Source organism: Porites lutea, chromosome 2 (genome assembly GCF_958299795.1).
Source record: "Porites lutea chromosome 2, jaPorLute2.1, whole genome shotgun sequence".
Lineage (NCBI taxonomy): Eukaryota > Metazoa > Cnidaria > Anthozoa > Scleractinia > Poritidae > Porites > Porites lutea.
In genome coordinates, this window is record NC_133202.1 from 39,315,436 (window position 1) to 39,334,174 (window position 18,739).

An 18,739-nucleotide genomic window follows, 5' to 3' on the forward strand; every position below is an offset into this window, starting at 1 on the left:
ACGGGTGTCGCTTTGAATTTACAGAAAATTTAGGGTCTTTTCTTTTCCCCAGGGACAAGAAAACTGTTCGCAACAAAGAATCGAAATGTCTAGGCTTAGCTACATTATTCCGGAATTTGATTGGGAATTTTAGACATCAAAAAGAATTTTAGAAAATCTCGGGAATTTTAGGGAAAAAATTGACAAATTCGAGCATTTTAGAGCAATCTGAACTTTCGCCTGACATGTTGGCGACATTTCACAGGCAAAAACGTTGACAAAACGTTTTTGCCGGTTTGTACTCCAACCTAACAAGAGAGAGGTCAGTCCGTTCATATCCTACATACACCAGTGTCTAGAGCACTGAGCAGAGAGATTTTTCATCAGAGTCATCTGCACTACAACTTATCAGCGGTTATTGACCAAAAGGGGGCGTACAACTCATTGTTTCTTGTTATATCGCTATGAAAAAAACAAAGTTTTTAAGAATTTTAGGGAATTTTAGAGAGCTTTTGGAGAATTTTAGACATTTCCAAAAGAATTTAAGAGCTTTTTTGGGGGGGAAATTCCAGAAAGAATTTTAGACATTTTTTCGGGAATTATGTAGCTAAGCCTATAGAAATGTAAGCCTATAAGCCTACTAGAAATGTCCGTGTTAAGCAGGTGTCCATATTTTAAAAGGGGGTTTCGACAGTAGGTCACGCGACCACGCTAAAGCAACTTCGAATGGCTTCAGAGGTGAACAGACAGTAAAAGACACTACATAAAAAAAGATAAGTCAACTTCAATTCGAGGACGTGTTTAGTTTATTGAATATTCCTGCACACACTATAGACCTCGGGGAAAATGTTGCACAGGGAAGGTAGACATGAAAAACTTTGGCCAGACCGGTTGGTTTCCTGTGCTGCTAGGGTGATAGGAGCACTTGTTCTAGGATTTTCTGAGAAATAAGACGCTAAGACGCCATTGTAACCAGGGGCGTAGCTGGGGGGGCGGGGTCCTGGGGTGCCCCTGACCCCCCATTGGTAGGCCTTATTTTGAGCAAACAACCTACAATATTCAGGTGGCGAAAACGCCATGACAATATCTTGGCCGTAAAAGCCATTGTTGAAAGGCCCACTTTTTTAAAATTCGTTTTTTTGTAAAGTATTTTCGTCAACGGCTCTTGTTTTTAGTTAATATGGGCCTTCATGCCGCGATAATACGACTGAGCCCGCTGTTACACGAGGGAGAGCATCGGTATAAACCATATATAGTCGACATACCAATCTGGTGAGTAGCCTCTGTGAACCCCCCTTTGAAAAATCCTGGCTACGCCCCTGGTAACACGATTCCCGGAAGACAAACTTTAACACGTCACGAACCCAGTTTCTCAGAAATGTTATTAAGATTCCTTTTCCGAGAAATCAGATCGTGATATTAATAACTATTTAAGCTATGGAAGCTTAGCGCAGAACAAACAGTATAAGTTTTGTTATGGCGTCGACAAAGATTGGGTTGATTGTGAGCCTTATTATTTTCATCGCCTTCTCAGGTTAGAACATTAATATTATTATTGCCGCACTGCCGTGAAAATAAACCGGCCGGTTACTAATATTTTAAACGGGCATTTCCAATCGACACCGTCAGTACAGTATCTTGCCTAGTATCCGGACGGTACAAGAATCAGGACACTTAAATCAGGAGCACCCAACGAGAATTTAGTTCAAAACCGCTAAAACATAGCATCATTAAACGTATTTTGGTATTTAGACGGTAGATATAGGCATATTTTTATCCCCTAAAAATTTTTCATCTGTTCGGATTTCCTAGCTGAAAGTCTGGTGATCCGAAAATTATAGCGATCAAAACTTACCTTTTCGAACTGAATTTCGGCCAGAAAAAAGGCTCCCGAAAATTCTAGGTGACCTTTTTAGGGTAAAAATCCGTTAAAAACAGGCATTTATACCATATTTTAGATGTTCGAAAATCCTAGGAGAAGCAGGCAAGCAAGAAATTTTACAACAAATGTTCCGAAAATTCTAGATCTCAAATCGTCTTCCGAACAGATATTTTTCCGAAAATTGTCGTTGGGTGCCCCTGTTAAATAAAACAAAGACTCAATTTTTGAGGCGCCCTTTTTAGTTCTCGGTAAACGAAGTACTTCGACTAAAGCTGAACATTTCGGCTTTAAGATGAAAGTTTTGGCGAGTTTAAACGGCTCGCGAGACAGTTGAAGAAGAAGTCGTTCTCTTCAGGTGAGTAACCTTTTCATAGCTAATATTTACGCTGTTTACTGCGCAGTAAAATTAGTGCTGCTCAGAATAGGGTAGGTAATATGTGATATTTTCAAAGAAGCTGTACTTAAAGGATTCAGGTTCTCAGAACGTTTATAAATTCTTCTTGAAATTCGATTTGTTTGCGATAACGGAGGCCAGAACATTCACTAACTATTGACGTCAAGTGCCCAGTATCCTGACAGTTTTTTCTTTGCTGTACAGAATCGATGAATTAGCTGTGTACATTATCCGGAAAAGATTTATTACATATCTATAGCTATAATTAAAGCTTAGGATACATGACTTAGTCATAAAATGTAATTCTAGTCAACTCCGTATGGAAATTTTCTTCACTTATTCAGAGGCGACTTGATTTCGTGTGCACGGCTTTTTTCGCGTGACATACTAGTAATAGCTGACACTACAGCTATCCCCGCTCTGTATGTTGTTCTTCAATAGTATTCTTGGTCGTTGTGTAGCTCTTTGAAATATACCGATTCATAATGAAGATTTTCACACATATTCCATACAATAGGTGAGATAAAAACAGGAAACGCAAGGTTCCATGGCTTGCACAGTTTCAGTTCGATTTACACAGCTTTGATCAAAACATTCTCAGTTTCGAGAATAGTTTTAACCATACAGTTCATTTTATTTGACGGGAAGTAAGCCTTAGAAATTAAAAGGACGTTTCACGTTCGCACATTATAGTCTTATTTTAAACTTCAAAGCCGAAGCAGAGGCGGATCCAGGGGGAGGGTTGAGGGGGTTGCAACCCCCCCTTTGGGAAGTTTTCAAACTTGTCTGGCTATCCCTTTTTCATGCCAAAAATAATATTATTTGTTATAATGTTAGTTCCAGTCCAATCGATCGTTACAAGAAGACTGTAGCTATTCCTTTTCTTGATTCCTTAATCATCCAAATGCAAGGTCGATTTTCTGACGAACATCGCCACGCCAGCCATCTGCTCTATGTCGTGCCATCGATTATAGTAAATAAGGCACTGCAGCAGGATGATGAAGTAGAAGGCATGCTGTTCTGGGAGAAAGATATTCCATTTCTCAAATCCCTTGGAAATTAGGTACTAAGTAGATGGAAAACACTCTGGCAGTCAACAGATAGGGAGCTTCCAAACAACCTTATATTAGCACCTGGTGTTTGCGATGAAGATGCTTTTCCAAATATCTGTCGCCTTCTGGTCATTGCCTACACCCTACCGATCACAAACGCAGAAGCTGAGCCGTCGGTTTCACTGATGATGGATGAAATGAATCAAGAACTGCTCTAGGTCAACAACGCCTGAAGAGCGATTCTCTGATCTCCCAGTAGATCGCCATATACTACTCCAAGAGATTCGAGGAAGACGAGATATGCCAGCAACTCTTTGTAAAGGCTCATCCAAGAAGGCTCTTTCAAGCTAGTCTGTTTGACAAACAACTATCGTTGTTGCACTGTACTCTTAGTCCTTAATAATAGTGTCTCAAATTAGACAAATTTATATCTCTTCAATCAAAATGCCGAAAATCTATGTATTCAAACATTACCCCCCAACTCCCCCTCCCCAATTTCTTGGCCCAGGGACGTTTGCCTTGAACTCTCATACTTACAACCCCCTCTTTGAAATAATCCTGGATCCGCCGCTGCGAAGGACATCTGTCAGCAGGGAATAAGTCAGCACAGAATTTGATTGTCGGCGAATTTCTGCAACGTCGCATTTCACATTTGCCGAACTTAATGCATGAATTTTAGTAAATTATTATTACTTTACTGGAATATTGAAAGCGAGCAGAGTTAAATTCGACAGAGTTCAGAGAGTTAAATTGGACGTTTGAATCAAATGCCGTATTTAACTATTCGCGCAAGTCCCTTGCAACGCGAGTATAAATAAGAGCTCGGAGTCTCATTTCTGTTAGCCTGCGCAGCTGGCGGTATTGTATGATTAAGTAATGATCCGGGTAAGGTGGATTTCTTTTGTTATGCGGCAACGGTGCTTTCCCCACATAGGAATGTTCTCATTTTTACTCAGAGAATGCATAAACCTACATGAAGGCCGTTTACGCAATAAAATGCATTTGAAAGGGTGTTTTTTTGTGTTAAAAGATTTTGACCAATCACAAGAGTTGAAAACAATAGCCAAGAAAAGTTTACAATTTTACATGTTCCCCACATAGGATTTCTTTCTTATTCAAACTGAGACCAGATTTTGTTATATGGAAGATGGCTGGAAAGTAAGGATGAATATATGTACCGCTTTATAAAGTTTTGTTAACTTTTTCTGTTTAAGCCAATCAGAAGTAAGTACAGACAATAGAAAAGTTAGCACCTGTTTTGCATTCCAACATGTTCGTTGCCGTTGTTGCTATCGTTCTTATCTGGACCGTTTCTTAAAGTTTTGGCGGCGGAGCCGAGATCCAAAAAAAGGAGTGGGATTGAGGCGTACTAGTACACAATGCCGCCAGATACGCAGTCTTCACAGTTTCTGTCAGTCCAGTTTGCGTAAGAATCCATTCGCTCCGTTAACCGATTCTTATTTCTGCTTCAAACAGCCCAATCGCCAGTACTGTGCGGATGACTGACTTTCCCTCGCCTGTGTTTCGCTGGCGCAATACTCCCAGTTTCCTTACTGCCCTTCCCTTGGTTCCCGTAGAGTTTTTACACGTTAATGTTTTGCTCTTGTTTTATCCAGTAGCGTGTTATTCGTACTTTGCCTCGCTATCTGTTCTTCCCTTCGGCTCCCGTAGTTTGTTGCACGCTTTCTTTGTTAGTAATTTATGTTTTGCGTGTTTTGCCTCACAAACACCGGGTTTGTGCAATGCTATTCCCTCGGCTCCCATAAAGTTTGTTGCACGCTTGTGTTTAATTTTGCTTTATTCAGTAATTTTTGTTTTGCGCGCTTTGCCTCACAAACATCGGGTTTGTGCAGTGCTTTTCCATCGGCTCCCGTAAAGTCAGTTACACGCTTTTGTTGCGCTTTAGTCAGAACTTTGTTTTGCGTGCTTTGCCTCACAAACACCGGGTTGGTGCGATGCTATTCCCTCGGCTCCCGTAAAGTTTGCTCTATGCTTGTGTTTATTTTGGTTTATTCAGTAGTTTTTTGCTTTGCGCGTTTTGCCTCACAAACACCGGGTTTGTGCAGTGCAACCCCCTCGGCTCCCGTGAAGTTTGTTGCATGTTTGTGTTTATTTTGCTTTATTCAGTATACTAACTTTTTGCTTTGCGTGTTTTGCCTCACCAACATCGGGTTTGTGCAGTGTTTTTCCCTTCGCCCCCCATGCGTTTACACCCTTTTGGTTTCTTTGTTTTATTGAGTTTGCTTTTGTTATGCGTGCTTTGCCCAACAAGCTCCGGTTTGTGCGGTGATTTTTCCCCGGCTCCCCTCGAATTTGCACGCTTAATTTTTTGCTTTGTATTGTTCAGTTTTAATTTTGTGTTCTGCGTTCTTTTCCGGCACTAATTTAATCTAAACCTTCGATTCCATTAAAGTTGGTTCATCACTTTTGTTGCATTTGTGCTTTATTTGGTCAATCTGTTCGGCGTAATTAGACTTCACTAATCAATATATACTACATGCACAACTATTCTAATTGAGATGAGTTCTGGAGGACAGATGCCAGGGGAAAATCTTCCAGTATATGATCGCTACAAAATATGATGAGAAGTTTATTTACATTCTCCCTTCCACTGATTCTCAGTAAATTTAAATAATTTTCAGGGGCTGAAGTCAGAGGAATAATGGGAAAAACTCTAGCTGGAACGAGGGCCCTTTTCGGGGCGGAATAATGGAAAAATGAAAATAAATTGCTGAGAAGTAAATGAAACGATGAATCACCTGTTTTCCTTCTTTATGCCCCGAATAAAGTTATTTCCTGATACTTAATTTGATTTCTACTGATGACATAGGCCAAATGGATGGATGAACTTATAGCGACTGGATTCACTCGTCTCTCGGCTATATCGCTTTAGTATACAGCTATTTCGAGAAAGGTTGTCGGAAAAAATGTGCACGCGACAATCCCGAAAGGGAATATGGGATATGATCCATACACTGTTCCTGGCGACTGTAGCTGTCGAACCTTCTTTTGTTGCTTTCCTTTAGCACTCGCAAACACATTTCCATAGCCTTTCGTGCCAACTCTTTCAAATTTCTTTGAAAAAAGAGAACTCAAAACCACCCACAATGCCTTTCAGGATTATCGCGTGCACTTTTCGCGACAACCTTTCTAGAAATAGCTGTATACTAAAACAGTGGATAGTGTTTTTCGGGCGCTCTGATTGGCTACTCAATCAGTGAATACACTGTTCACTGATTCACCTCCAGTTCCTCCGAGCGAGCGACGCCAAACTCGCGTAGATTGCGAGCAAAATACTTTCCCGGTTTGCTGCCGTACCAAACTAAGAAATTTCGCAACTAATCAAGCAAGCTATTTCCGAAATGCATGAAGAAGGTGACGAAGTTCGGTTTGGAAGTTTTAACAGGTAAAGCTTTGTCTTTTTGACTTGAATAGTTATCGATAAAACCGGTGAAAAAGTTTTTTGTTTACAAAATGCAAATTAAGCTTAAGTCTTGCGTTACTTTATTTAGTTGACTTGTTCATAAATAAGTTTAAAACTAAATTTAATAATCTTTTTTACAAAATTATTTTAAATACAAACAGAATTCACAACTCCTTTTGAAGAAACTACCCAGCAAGAGCTAAAGAAACGCCTTCAAAAGTTTTATTTGTCGCTAAGAAAAAACGACGACCGCGGCCGTTCGGTCATCGCGCGCCAACGATTGTAATGGTTGGCAACAGTAAATGAGTTAAAAATCATCATTTTGTGCTCAATTATCTCACTGTTTTAGTATATACTAAAACAATTATTCACCTCAGTGTCGGTGGCTAGTAGTGAATATTTACCTCACCGCTTCGCGGCCTCGGTCAATATCCAATACTAGCCACCTCCACTTCGGTGAATAATTGTTATATATCGTCTTGCTGGGCAGAATTTGCCAGCCGATGATTTGCAGTTGTAAATTATTAATAGAGCAAAATATAATATTGTTATGAAAAGCTAGCGAAGAATCATGTCTGCATCTCGTAGCCATAATTCATTCAAAAAACAAAACGAGGCTTCATTTCACCAGAGCGACATACCGGAAGACCCTGGCTACATTTACACCAGAGGAGATTTTTTCCGGATGAAATGACATGTTGCAATGATCTGCAATGTTTCGGGATTTATTCAGACCTTTTTTTACGCTTTTCGGATCCGGATGCATTTATATTTATACTAAAATTGTATTCGGATTCCTAACCGTTCAGACAAATCGATAAAACCGGGGACGAGTAGTGACGACGGCAACGGGGGCGGCACGCTTTTTGGTACAATTGGCTTTCTTATCCCTACCCGACTGACGTAAACGCACGACGAACGTTTTGTTTTTTGTTTTTGTCAGTCACGGCTTTCCAAACTTGAGTTCGGTCTCCAAGAATTCGACTTCACAGAAATTCACTTACATTTGCCATTTTAAGCGAGTTGGATTAAACGCGAAAGTGTCTTTTCTAAAAAATAAGTCATTGCATGTTGCGAAAGCGCCCTACTTTAACTAGTTATAGCTATCGCTAAGTGCCAACGAGCAAAGATTTTAGCTACTGTATATATACGAGCGCGCTAGCGCTGTCTAATTTGTTTAGAAATGTCATGAATTATCCTTATTTACGAAAAATAGTTTGATCTCAATTCGATTGTAGAAGCGGAAATTACCTTGAAAATAGTGAATTGTTGTGCTGAATTGGAAATCCCGACTTTACATAGCACATTTTTCTAGATATTTGATAATGTCCGAAGTTGCGCACAGGTCATTTTGCTTAAAATTTAGTGGTCCTAATTATAAGTGAACTTACAATGCTCGAAAAATCATATTAAAAGTCCGCGAAAATTCAACGAACTGATTTATTATTGGTCTCTTTTTATCGCTTAGGAAGTCTACTTCCCAGGACAGATTTAATGTGTGCCGATTAAGCCTCCCGCATTATTTAATTTTGCTTCAAAGACACAATGAATTTTGCGTCGTTATTATTTTTTCTAAGCAGCAGGCAGTAAAAAATCCTAGCGGGCAAATGTGACTGAATCCACCCCACGATTGGTCGAAGACTGGATAAGCACGTGACTCAGAAACACGCATACGGCTCGTAGATTCTCTGTTCTGTATCATGTGTTCGCTCGAAAACAATGCATTCTCTGTTCTGCATCATGTTATTGAAAGTTACCTACACTACCTTATGTTATATCGATTCGACATTTCATTCTGCCTGGAAACTTTCGCGCACTTTATTACGTAGCCGCCTCGCAGCCTCGCGTCTGCTCGTTGGCAACAACTTAACACTTTCATGGTTTTTATAGTTTACCGCTAGCTCGTATGATCGAAGGCGGAAAAGTATCCGGATTTGTTGGAGGGATTCAAAATATCCGGCGGGGACGTGTTTCTCAATTCAAGCGTACGGGACGTATAAAACCGAACCAAAAGCAGACTTGGGATAAAAACATGAAAAACGCTACGTTTCTAAACTATTTAAATCTTAAGTTATAGCAAAATCCAACAGCAGCCACTTTGGGTGATCAGAGGTTTCACCGAGTCAAATTTGAAGTAGCCAGCAGGGCAATTTTAAGCGTTCTGGGCACTAAACTGAGTACAAATATTACGTATTTCCGATCAGAATGGACGAGTTATGCGGAGTTCATAAATAGTCTAAAATTGAAACAAAGTTTCTTTTCATCCGGCAATTTTAATTTAAGTTTTTGCAGAAAATTTCTTTAGTTTAATACTTTATTTCAGCTTCCAGTGTAGAGAAAAAGTAGCCGACGGGTTTTGCCCTGGATGATATAGCTGAAATCAGTGACCAAATATAGGAACAACAGACCCCTTCAATGATTCTAGGGCTAGCGCCTTTCCTTGGCTTTGTATGTTCAAAAGCTTGCTAAAAAGTAATTAGTTCTCATATCGAAACAGTCCCATGCTTTTAGTGTATGTACTACTCACACTTCCCCGGCCTGCTCACTATTGATCCATAAAGTAACTGCAGTTACAATCGACGATTTCCGAGTTCCAAAAACCCCGTCAGTTTCAAAACGATTCTAAGTGCAAAACCTTTCTTATGAAAATGAGTCTATTTGTATGAGAACAAAAATCATTTTTATATCTTTCAATGGCTTCGCACTTAGTCTCGCCTCGAAAAAGAGGCTTGGAGCAACTCGGAAAATGGTCAGCATTAGTTCCCATCGGCCTAAACCCCATTTCCCCTTATGAAGTTTACACAACGTAGTATTCCTTATTGCTTCCACCCTACACTTAGGTGAAATTCTGCTCAGCAAATGTTCATCAAATTGCAAGTCTATTCAATTTTTAAGGAAAAAACAATTCCGAAAAGCGTGAGTGGGTATCGAACCCAGAGTCAGGGTCTGCAGTCCATCACCCTTCCCACAAGGCCACTGAGAGGTGATTTAAACTTAAGCAACAACCCTAACCCTAAATAAAACCTAACCGTTTCTAGTCAGTGCTTGACCCTAATCACTATTTTCAGGGCTTAGCCCTAATCACCCTAATCAGTATTGGTTAACCCTAATCACTACAGTCAGTACTCGAAACCGAAGGGATAAGGAATGCTAAGTTGTGTAAACTGTATGAGGTGTCTGAGAGGGTTTAGGCCGATGGGATCTAATGCTAACCCTCGGAAATGTAGTAGTAATTTGCCCTGGCTTCCGATCCATGATTTTTTCCAACTTTTGACTGCGAACAGTTAATGAAAATCTGTCAACTGAACAGGGCTGGAAAGAACGCATAAAAAATCGGTAAAAAGTTGACCAGTTTGAAAGTGATTTGTTTGAGACTAACGATGATACAGCTGCGCAAAGTCGCGGAATTTTACAGACGTTTGTATGGTGGGAGGCACTTTCGTGCAAACCTCCCCCTCCCCCCACCCCACCCCACCATACAAACGTCTGTAAAATTTCGCAACTTTGTAGAGAAATATCTTCGCTCTCTTTGGACGTATCTATCACCTTAAAACTTGTTTAAGTTACTGATTTTAAGGCACTCTTTAGAGAAGTCACCGAACGGATATTAGCTTACTGGTCTTATCAAAAGTTGAAAAAACACGGAAGGGTCCGTTTTTTACTGATTTGTATGGTTAACTGTATTTTCATTCTCTTGTTTGACACAGCAAAGAGCAAGGGTGGGGCAGTGGTGAGAGCACTCGCCTCCCACCAATGTGGCCAGGGTTCAAATCCCGGCGTCGACGCCAAATATGGGTTGAGTTTGTTGTTGGTTCTCTCCCTTGCTCCCTTGCTCCGAGAAGTTTTTCTCCGGGTACTCCGGTTTTCTCCTCTCATTTAAAACCAACACTTTTAAATTGCAATTCGATCTGGAACGCACGGACACGTTTGAACGAGTGCATATGAACTCTTAAGTGCTTCGTGGGTAAAAAAGCAATTTACAATTTTTTTTTTTTTTTTTTTTTACGGCAGCTGCCATTCAGGATGACAATGAAAGCGACCAGAGCAAATCCCTCATGAACTTTCTCAGACATTTTAATCAGAATCGTCATCACGTGACTAACCCTGAAGGAAAACAGAAAGCACGTGACTTTATCAAGAAAACATTCAAAGATCTCGGCCTAATCACATGGTCAGAGTCATTCAAACCAGATTTCCCTCAGGTGAGATTTAAACTCAGTTTTTATTGAATAGGCATTGATGGTAATGATGACTTTTGTGTGTAGGTAAAAGAGGTCTTTTTGTAAACACAGCGGCAACACATTCGAGACACATATTCATTCAGCGAATAATCAGCTAAATGATGAGGCGATCAGAACCCTGGATTAAATGTCGCATTGTGCAGGTTGATTCACAATAAACCTTCAGTTAGACTTTCTCCAAAACATCTGCTTGTTCCACGGTAGTTTATTTTAAGAATTCTTGTTCTTGCAGATATTCTTCAAAAAGGAGTTGATATCCCTTGGGTGATATATTTTGCGTATTCTTGCTATCCTTTTTAGTCATCAGTCACCTCGTTCAGTCATTTACGTAAGTTCCCGCGCACTACCAAAACAGTTTTAAAAGTTGCCAAGCCGATGATTTGCGTTACGTCCAATTATAGTATTAGTGCCTTTAGTGACTGACGTGAGCCATGGAATATCTAATGCATTTTCCGAATTTGGTCAACCCCAGGTGGAAAAGGCTATTCACAAATGGAAAAATATTTTGAATAAGAGAGAGTCGGACTGTAAACTATAAAAACTATTCAGTCGACTCTCTCTTAACAGACACCTCACCTCACTGTGATGGACACCTCGTTGGTCCCTGCAAGTTACCCCTTTTATTTGACTCTCTATAAGACGGACATCAGGGGTCTAAGACGGTCACTTTAAAAGGGACCGGTTATTTATCGCCTGGGGGGGGGGGGGGGGGGTCGGAGGATTTTGGGCTAAACACGATGAAATTTAGCCGATCCCCCCTTTAAATGTTATTTTATTGAAGTGATCCCCCCTCATAACTATATATAACTTTCGTGATCCCCCCCCCCCCCATGTCTTTGTACCCATATTCACCTTTCGACGTGTATATTTAGTGTTTTAAACGTTCATATACAGGCCAGTATTTCTAACTATGATGTACTTACAGCATAATAAAGCCGTTATTGCGCAGTCTTTTTTTAAAAGTGTCTCTTGATCCGTGTCTTTTTCTAGTCTGGATCCAGACATCTGAATTCAGTTGACATACAAGCAATCTTGCTCAAAACTGCAAAGTGCTTGAAACTGCAATCAGTGCTTGAAACTGCAAAGTTACTTTTTTTAGAGTGCCAAATAGCAGTCCGCCAAGTCCCTATCAGCAGGTCATATTTAGCGACAATTTTCAGAGGACCACACTCTATAGTCATTTGCAGGCGATGAGTTGGCCTATTTAGAAGAAGCACATAGGCGAATCACTACACTGCACGAGGAACTTCAGTCCGCATCCAACAAGTTGACAACAGCGCATATTAACCTGTCAAAGAAGTTTCCTTTGTGCGCGAGAAAATCAACAATGTCAAGAAGAAAGAAGGAAAATAAGAGGAAGGTCCGAAAAACCAAGGACAAGCGACTCAAGCAGAGGGCACGTCATCTCTTAGGAAACTTGACTTCAATCGAGGTCGCGGGACAAATTTTGGGTTCAATCGAAGAGAATGATAGAGTTACTCCTGTAGATAGCATCAATGCTGACTTTGCTAAGAAACTAACAAGGCGTTTGCATCTAGACCCTTTGCTATGGCTACTAGAAAAGGGTATTTTTAGCACGACCCTAGCAAAAAATCTAGAGCAAGTAGCGGCCATTTTAAGGGCACAAAGTCCAGGGTCAACCTGCCGAAGGGGACTAAATGTTGCTGTTGAATCGAAGACGAGGCTCAAGAGGCAAATGAAGTTGTTGAATGGGATGATGAGGCTCAAGATGAGGCAGATGAAGCAGTTGAATCGAATTTAGTATAGAGCTTACACAGGACGCCCATTCCTGGAGAGGCGATAAATGGTTTATGTTTAAACAAACACGCTTTTTACAATGTTTCAGTTATCAGAAGTTTATATAGTTCACAATTTAGAATTCACCTGTCATGTTTAAAGATGAATATTAGCTAAGTCATGAGCACGTTATAAAAGGAAAAATATAAAAGCGTTAAAACAAAGCTTTCTCGATATAAATTGAAATGCACACATTCGCCAGCGTGACAGACTTCCGTTTTTTAAATAAAGTTGTGTTAGAACAAATTGAGATTGCAAATGCTATCATCTCCCAGCAGAATGGGCACATTTATGTTGTATGCTTTCAAACTGGCGCTGTTCAAGCAGATTTGAGTGGTCCCCCCTCTGAATTCTTCCAAAATTTTCAGTGATCCCCTCCTTTTGGGCTCTCAGTTACGACTGATCCCCCCCTCTGTTCTCCTAAAAATCAAGTGATCCCCCCCAAAATCCTCCGACCCCCCCCCCCCCCCCCCCCCCCCTAGGTGATAAATAATGACCGGTCCCTTACTTCCGGTCCTAAAGGTGTCCATCTTACAGAGAGCTGCCTGTATTATACGCAACATAGTCAAGAACCTTTTCTTTTCGTAGTATGCTACTGGAGTCAACATAATTGGAATGCTCTCTGGTACCCTTGCTGGGTCTTCTAATGACAGGCCGTTTCTGATTGGTGCACATTACGATACAATGCGCACTACGGCACATGGTGCTAACGACAATGGCTCAGGCGTGGCTGCCATGTTACAAGTTGCAAAACAAATGGCTACAAGTAAGTTAACAATTTATTGCGGGTTTGCGAGATCCGTATTTCTAATTGAATTATTGCGGGATTAACACTACCCCTGAAAATCCTGGAAATCTTGTGGATATTAAAACTATTTTCTTCTTGCACTGGAAAACGCCATTAAAAATTCTCTTTATTCTACCTTCTGGGACATTTCTGAAAGTTAAAGAAATGCCGTCGTAGTGCACCTGGTCAGTGTCTCTTAAACAAAATTAATTTTTTTCTCCGTCAATATAGGGCATCTAGAATTTGACTTCTGGTCCCCAGCATTTAAGCCTAGAACGGCTCCTAAAATTTATCTTAAAATTTCGGTCTTTCTCTGTTGCACGCACCTGGAAAGACCGAAAAATAACGTGTGCCTATGTACGGTTATTAGGTTTATTATGTGGGGTGTATCCTGCATGCTGCTAAGATCACCAATGTCAGACGAAAATGCACTTTACGGTGATGAATAAAATAATAAACGCTAATAAAGATGGTCAACTTTTAATTAGTTTAAACTTTGTAGTTAACGAGACAGGGCCGTCAAGTCACGGACACGTTCTTTTTAAAAAACCGGTAGTCTACATCTGTGGCCGTTCTTGTGAGACCTTTTTGGGATTGTTATGTGAAGCTTTCCCTATGAACTCTCACTTGCAATTCCTGTAATTTGATTAATTTTCTCTTTTTAAAACAGATTTTCAAAACCGTGCACGCAGTTTTAGTGTCCTGTTTGTGGCGTTTGATTTCGAGGAGTGGGAAAATTGTAGCGATACAACGAACTACCCTAAATGCGCTTGCGGCGATATAGACTGTGGAAGCAAAGCGTTTGTTGCAAACTTCACGCGCTTTTACAACGGCTCTTTAAAATCAAACGGAAAGCTTCAGGGAGCGATAATTATGGACACTGTGATGAACTATAACAACACTCCAAACTCGCAGATTTTGCCACCATCAACGGAAAAGTTATTGCCAGAAGGTTACGGTAAAATCAAGGCCGATGGATTTCGTGGAGATTTTCTTGCTGTTGCTGGGCGGCGGGTGGATGATGCGGCCTTGATGAACGCGTTCTGGTATCATTACGGCCGTGTGAAGTCTGGTAAGAAACAGATCACGCATAGAATTGTGACTTGCAGCAAAGATAAAAGATTTAAAAGTAATGTCTCTAAAAAGCCGAAGTACTAGTGCAAGCCGCGCTTTTGCTATTGAGAAAAAGGTCAAGGATTTTGTCCCTAACATTCAGTTAATTTCAGTGATTCGAATCTAACTGATTGCACAGAAACGTTTCTGATACTTGACGTCTTAAAATGCAGTAAGCAGCACAAAAAAGTATTTTCTTGTTATTCATACTTTAGTGAATGAAGTTCTATTTGTCTTATGAAATCTTTCTTTAAAGAAAGGTTTTCAACGAATTAAAATTCGTTCTCTTCAGACAACCCATAAATTTTACTGATTTCTGAATCCTTTTTATAGTTTTTTAAAACCAGTATGTTTGGTGATCACCTCAAATCTCCGTGAAAAAAAAAAACAAAGATCTTCTCTTTGAGAATGATTCTATTTTTTTAAAGTTTTTGTGCGAGTTAGAGTGGTTTTCGTTTGAGCGTCGTAAAACCAAAACCACAGTAATTACTCTGGCCAATCACATAGGACACAGACAAGACATTGAACCAATCAAAACTCGAAGTAATTACACGTGGCTGACGCAAAGCGCGGGAAAATGCATGCGAGCGCGTCACAATTGGCTTTGGTTTCACTTCTGATTGGATGAAAAGGTGGCGCGAATCTTTTAAGCCAATCGCATCGTGTAGAAAGTGCAAAACCAATTACTTTTCGACACTCAAATGAAAACCGCTCTAAGATTAAAGCTGTTTTACTATTTATTTGTCGTTGTTGTTATCAACTCAATTGAAGTAGTCGTTACTTTTCTTCTTCCTCCCCGCATGTAGCACTGGGGGATAAAACTGCAATGTATCTAGTAAATCTTCCATTCCATGACCAGCCTTCCAAGCTTTCACCCGGTTTCTACTATGCTATTGAAAACTTTTTGAGAAGCGACCACGTGCCTTTCTGGGACAGCTACCCCTCTATGAGCGCCATCTTCCTGAGTGATACCGCTGACCACCGAAGCTACATGGTATCTTGTTACCACCAAGACTGTGACAATATCAATAGGGTGACAAGTGAAATGCTCCAATTTTTACAGAAGACATCTGACTCCATAGTAGCAGTGGCCAATGATGTTACCAAGCTGTCATGTCCACAGAGCGGAACAATAATCCATAGCTATAGCGACACCTCAGGTATTCTATACACAGAGTAGAAAGGGTCCCCAACGGATTTTTCGGGAAATGGGATTTCCCTTATTTTAACCTCGGGATTCAGGATTTTAAGACAAAATCGAGCAAGATTCAGGATTGAAAGTACGTGTGGGAGGTGGGATAGTAAATATAACCCTCGGGACTACGGGATTGCTCGAAATTGTGGGTTGGGATTACAGAATTGAAGAACGCTATCGGGGACACTCAGTACACTGAGGAAAGTTGCTTTTTCTATTCCTCTTTTCTAAACATTCTCTTTTCCTTAATGAGGAACATTTTTCGCCACTTTAGTAGCTGTTCGTAAAATGTCTCCTCATTGGTCACAAAAAACTTACAATAGCACTACATTGTTTATCATTATTTCTATTGTTATATGGTTGGGGTAGCAATAGCCTGCGCCACATACGAAACTAAACTCAAGTCCGCTGCGTAACGTACAGCGCCGAAATCTTTGTCCTAAGCCACCACCTGTGTACCAGGATGTGATTACGCGCAGTGATTGGCCTGTTAAAAAGTCATTGTTTATTTGCTAGTCAGAATAATTCGTCGAGTCCGTTGTTGGCGCAGAACTTCTTCGCAGTCGTTACTTTGCGGGTTAAATTACATCTGCGACACAGGCTAGGTAGCATATGAATTAAATTTGAGTGGATATTGTTTTTAACTATAAACTGTTCAAATATACACACTGGTTGACCTTCACCAGCAAGATTCCCGTCCAGAAAGCCACCCTTTTAAAGACGCTTGAATGATATTTTACATACCCTGTTTGCCGGCACCTCCCCCATCGGGTACGGGATACATTGAGCGATCATCTCGATATCATTTTAGATCATCAACCGCATACGGATTTCTGATAATTAATATTCAGTGAAGGCAGCGCGGCATATCTATAAGTTAAGCAGCTTATTGAACAGACTTTAAACAGTCTAAGGCAGCTTACACACTTGGTACCCGAGTACAACGCAGTGCCTGCACGGCGCTCTTTGGGTAGCAACGTGAACACAAACTTTCAAGTTCCTACGCCGGAAAATCGGACGACGACACGTTGTCCGAGCACCATGTACTTGGCGGGCACTAAAGTGGGCACCGGGTACCTGTGTGCACACAGTTTTTGTTAATTCCGGAGCAATACACTGTTTAGTGCTTCCTGCTAAGCTCAAGTTTCAAAATTGCGTCTGTGACAGGGCGAAAGGAAGAAACAATGTAGTTTTAATATCGGGCACTCAAGGTGTGAACACTACACCATTTTGTGACAGTCGGCCCAGACACTACTGGTTCCCGGGCACCAACTGTGGACAGCCCCTAATCATGAGTGGATATACAAGCTAACAAATAGTTCTTCCGGGTTCTACTTTCAGGTGATGCCGGTATGAAGGCGTGGAAAGTTGCCTTGCTTTCTATTGGCATCTTCACACTTGGTATGCTAATCTCGGCTGTAGCTGTGGTTTTCTATCACCGATGGAAGAAGCAACACGGCCCTCTGATAACAGGAGATCGTCCGCAGTTAAGCGCTAACTTATAAGTCAGGTGTTTCGTCCCAGTTCGCTCCTTCACCAGTTCAGAGAGGAATTCGAAAGAAGTTGTTACCAGTAAGAGCAAATGTAAAATGATAACCATGATGGTATAATAGTAATAACCGTAATAACCATAATAGTAATATAAATAATGATGTTATCATCCTCATCGTCATTGTTATTATTATGGCAGAACAAACGTCTGGATGCCCAGAGTTATTATTATTATTATTATTATTATTGTTATTATTATTATTAATATAATTATAATCACAATTAATTAATATATTAATATTATTATTATTCATTGTTATTATCGTTATTTTGTCTTGAGTCCTCTATTGAGGAGCTATGTTTTTGCCTTTTTGTGCCACCAAAAGCATAGACTAACAAACGTAGAACAAGGCTTGCATGTTAGTGGATCCTGAAAAGGGTCTTCAGTCTCAGTGGAGTCAAAAGGTTACAAAGCTGGCTCAAGGATCCGTTCTTAAAATATGTCGGACACATCAGAACTGCGTCTGGCCACAAACAATCCCAAAACCTCACAACAGAAGGCAGTCTTTCTATACAGCCGCCTCTCTTGCGGGAACGGTCCGGCTCGGAGCTGCGGAAAGTGATGAGAAGTGGCTGTATTGACAGGTTAGACTAAACGGGGCGGAAGTAAAGTTCAGCTAGCAAGAGTGTCAGATTTTATAACCTTTCAACCCTCGCCTACGTTGGCTGTTTTTTGAGGAGGGAGGTAGGGAGTAGGTATAGCAAGAGAAAAGGAACTCATCTATAGCCCCCATCTCGCCATGAAAAAGTCAGTTTGCTTGCTGGTCATTAATCCCTTCCGCGAGACGCGCAGTCCTTGAAGTGCGGTCATGTAAAAACCTACAGCAATTTCGAGTTTAAAAGTAACCGGGCAGGTCGGTAGATTATTAGTTTAAAAGTTGAGACTGATATGGATAACTACACATTTTGTATTTCATTGCATGGCTGAATAAACTGTTTCGAATTGTTAATGTCTTTGTTTTTGTTCCGTTGCTAATATGTTATAATTCTTGGGTTCAGTCACAATGACTTTGTTTTCATGAAGTAAACACCCTTTTAAAAAGGTAGAAGCAACAGACTGGGGAAAACCTGTCATTATTTCGAGTTACATGTACTGTTCAACAATTAGCGAGATTTGGAACGTTGAGGTACACCAAATAATGCCATATGGAGAGAGTTGTTCCAACCCTTGGAGCACTATTTCCTCTAAATCTGAGCAAGTTTCCTTATACAGCCCTCTATGGCTGGTGTAGTTATGATTAAATTTCGACCCTCCTCGCCGTATAGTTTCCAATAGTTTAGCCTCTTTCAGGCTCCAAGATAGTCGGGAAGAAACTTCCGCCAC

The 18,739-nt window shown here is 40.6% G+C and overlaps 1 protein-coding gene across 1 annotated transcript; it reads left to right on the forward strand.

Annotated features, from left to right (window-relative positions):
* Window positions 1-1,409: 1,409 nt before the first annotated feature.
* On the forward strand, window positions 1,410-18,365 carry LOC140928570 (uncharacterized protein YfbL-like). Its single transcript, XM_073378339.1, has 6 exons — window positions 1,410-1,513; window positions 10,743-10,933; window positions 13,358-13,535; window positions 14,227-14,628; window positions 15,476-15,829; window positions 17,206-18,365. The coding sequence occupies exons 1-6, from the start codon at window positions 1,456-1,458 to the stop codon at window positions 17,367-17,369; spliced, it is 1,347 nt and encodes a 448-aa protein (XP_073234440.1). The 5' UTR covers window positions 1,410-1,455; the 3' UTR covers window positions 17,370-18,365.
* The last annotated feature ends 374 nt before the right edge of the window (window positions 18,366-18,739 follow it).

Excerpts from the sequence above, each read along its gene's own strand:
- LOC140928570 (XM_073378339.1), top strand. The coding sequence starts at position 1,456 with ATGGCGTCGACAAAGATTGGGTTGATTGTGAGCCTTATTATTTTCATC. Across the intron at positions 1,514-10,742 it reads TATTTTCATCGCCTTCTCAG|CTGCCATTCAGGATGACAAT; the intron begins GTTAGAACATTA and ends TTTTTACGGCAG. Across the intron at positions 10,934-13,357 it reads TCAAACCAGATTTCCCTCAG|TATGCTACTGGAGTCAACAT; the intron begins GTGAGATTTAAA and ends TTCTTTTCGTAG.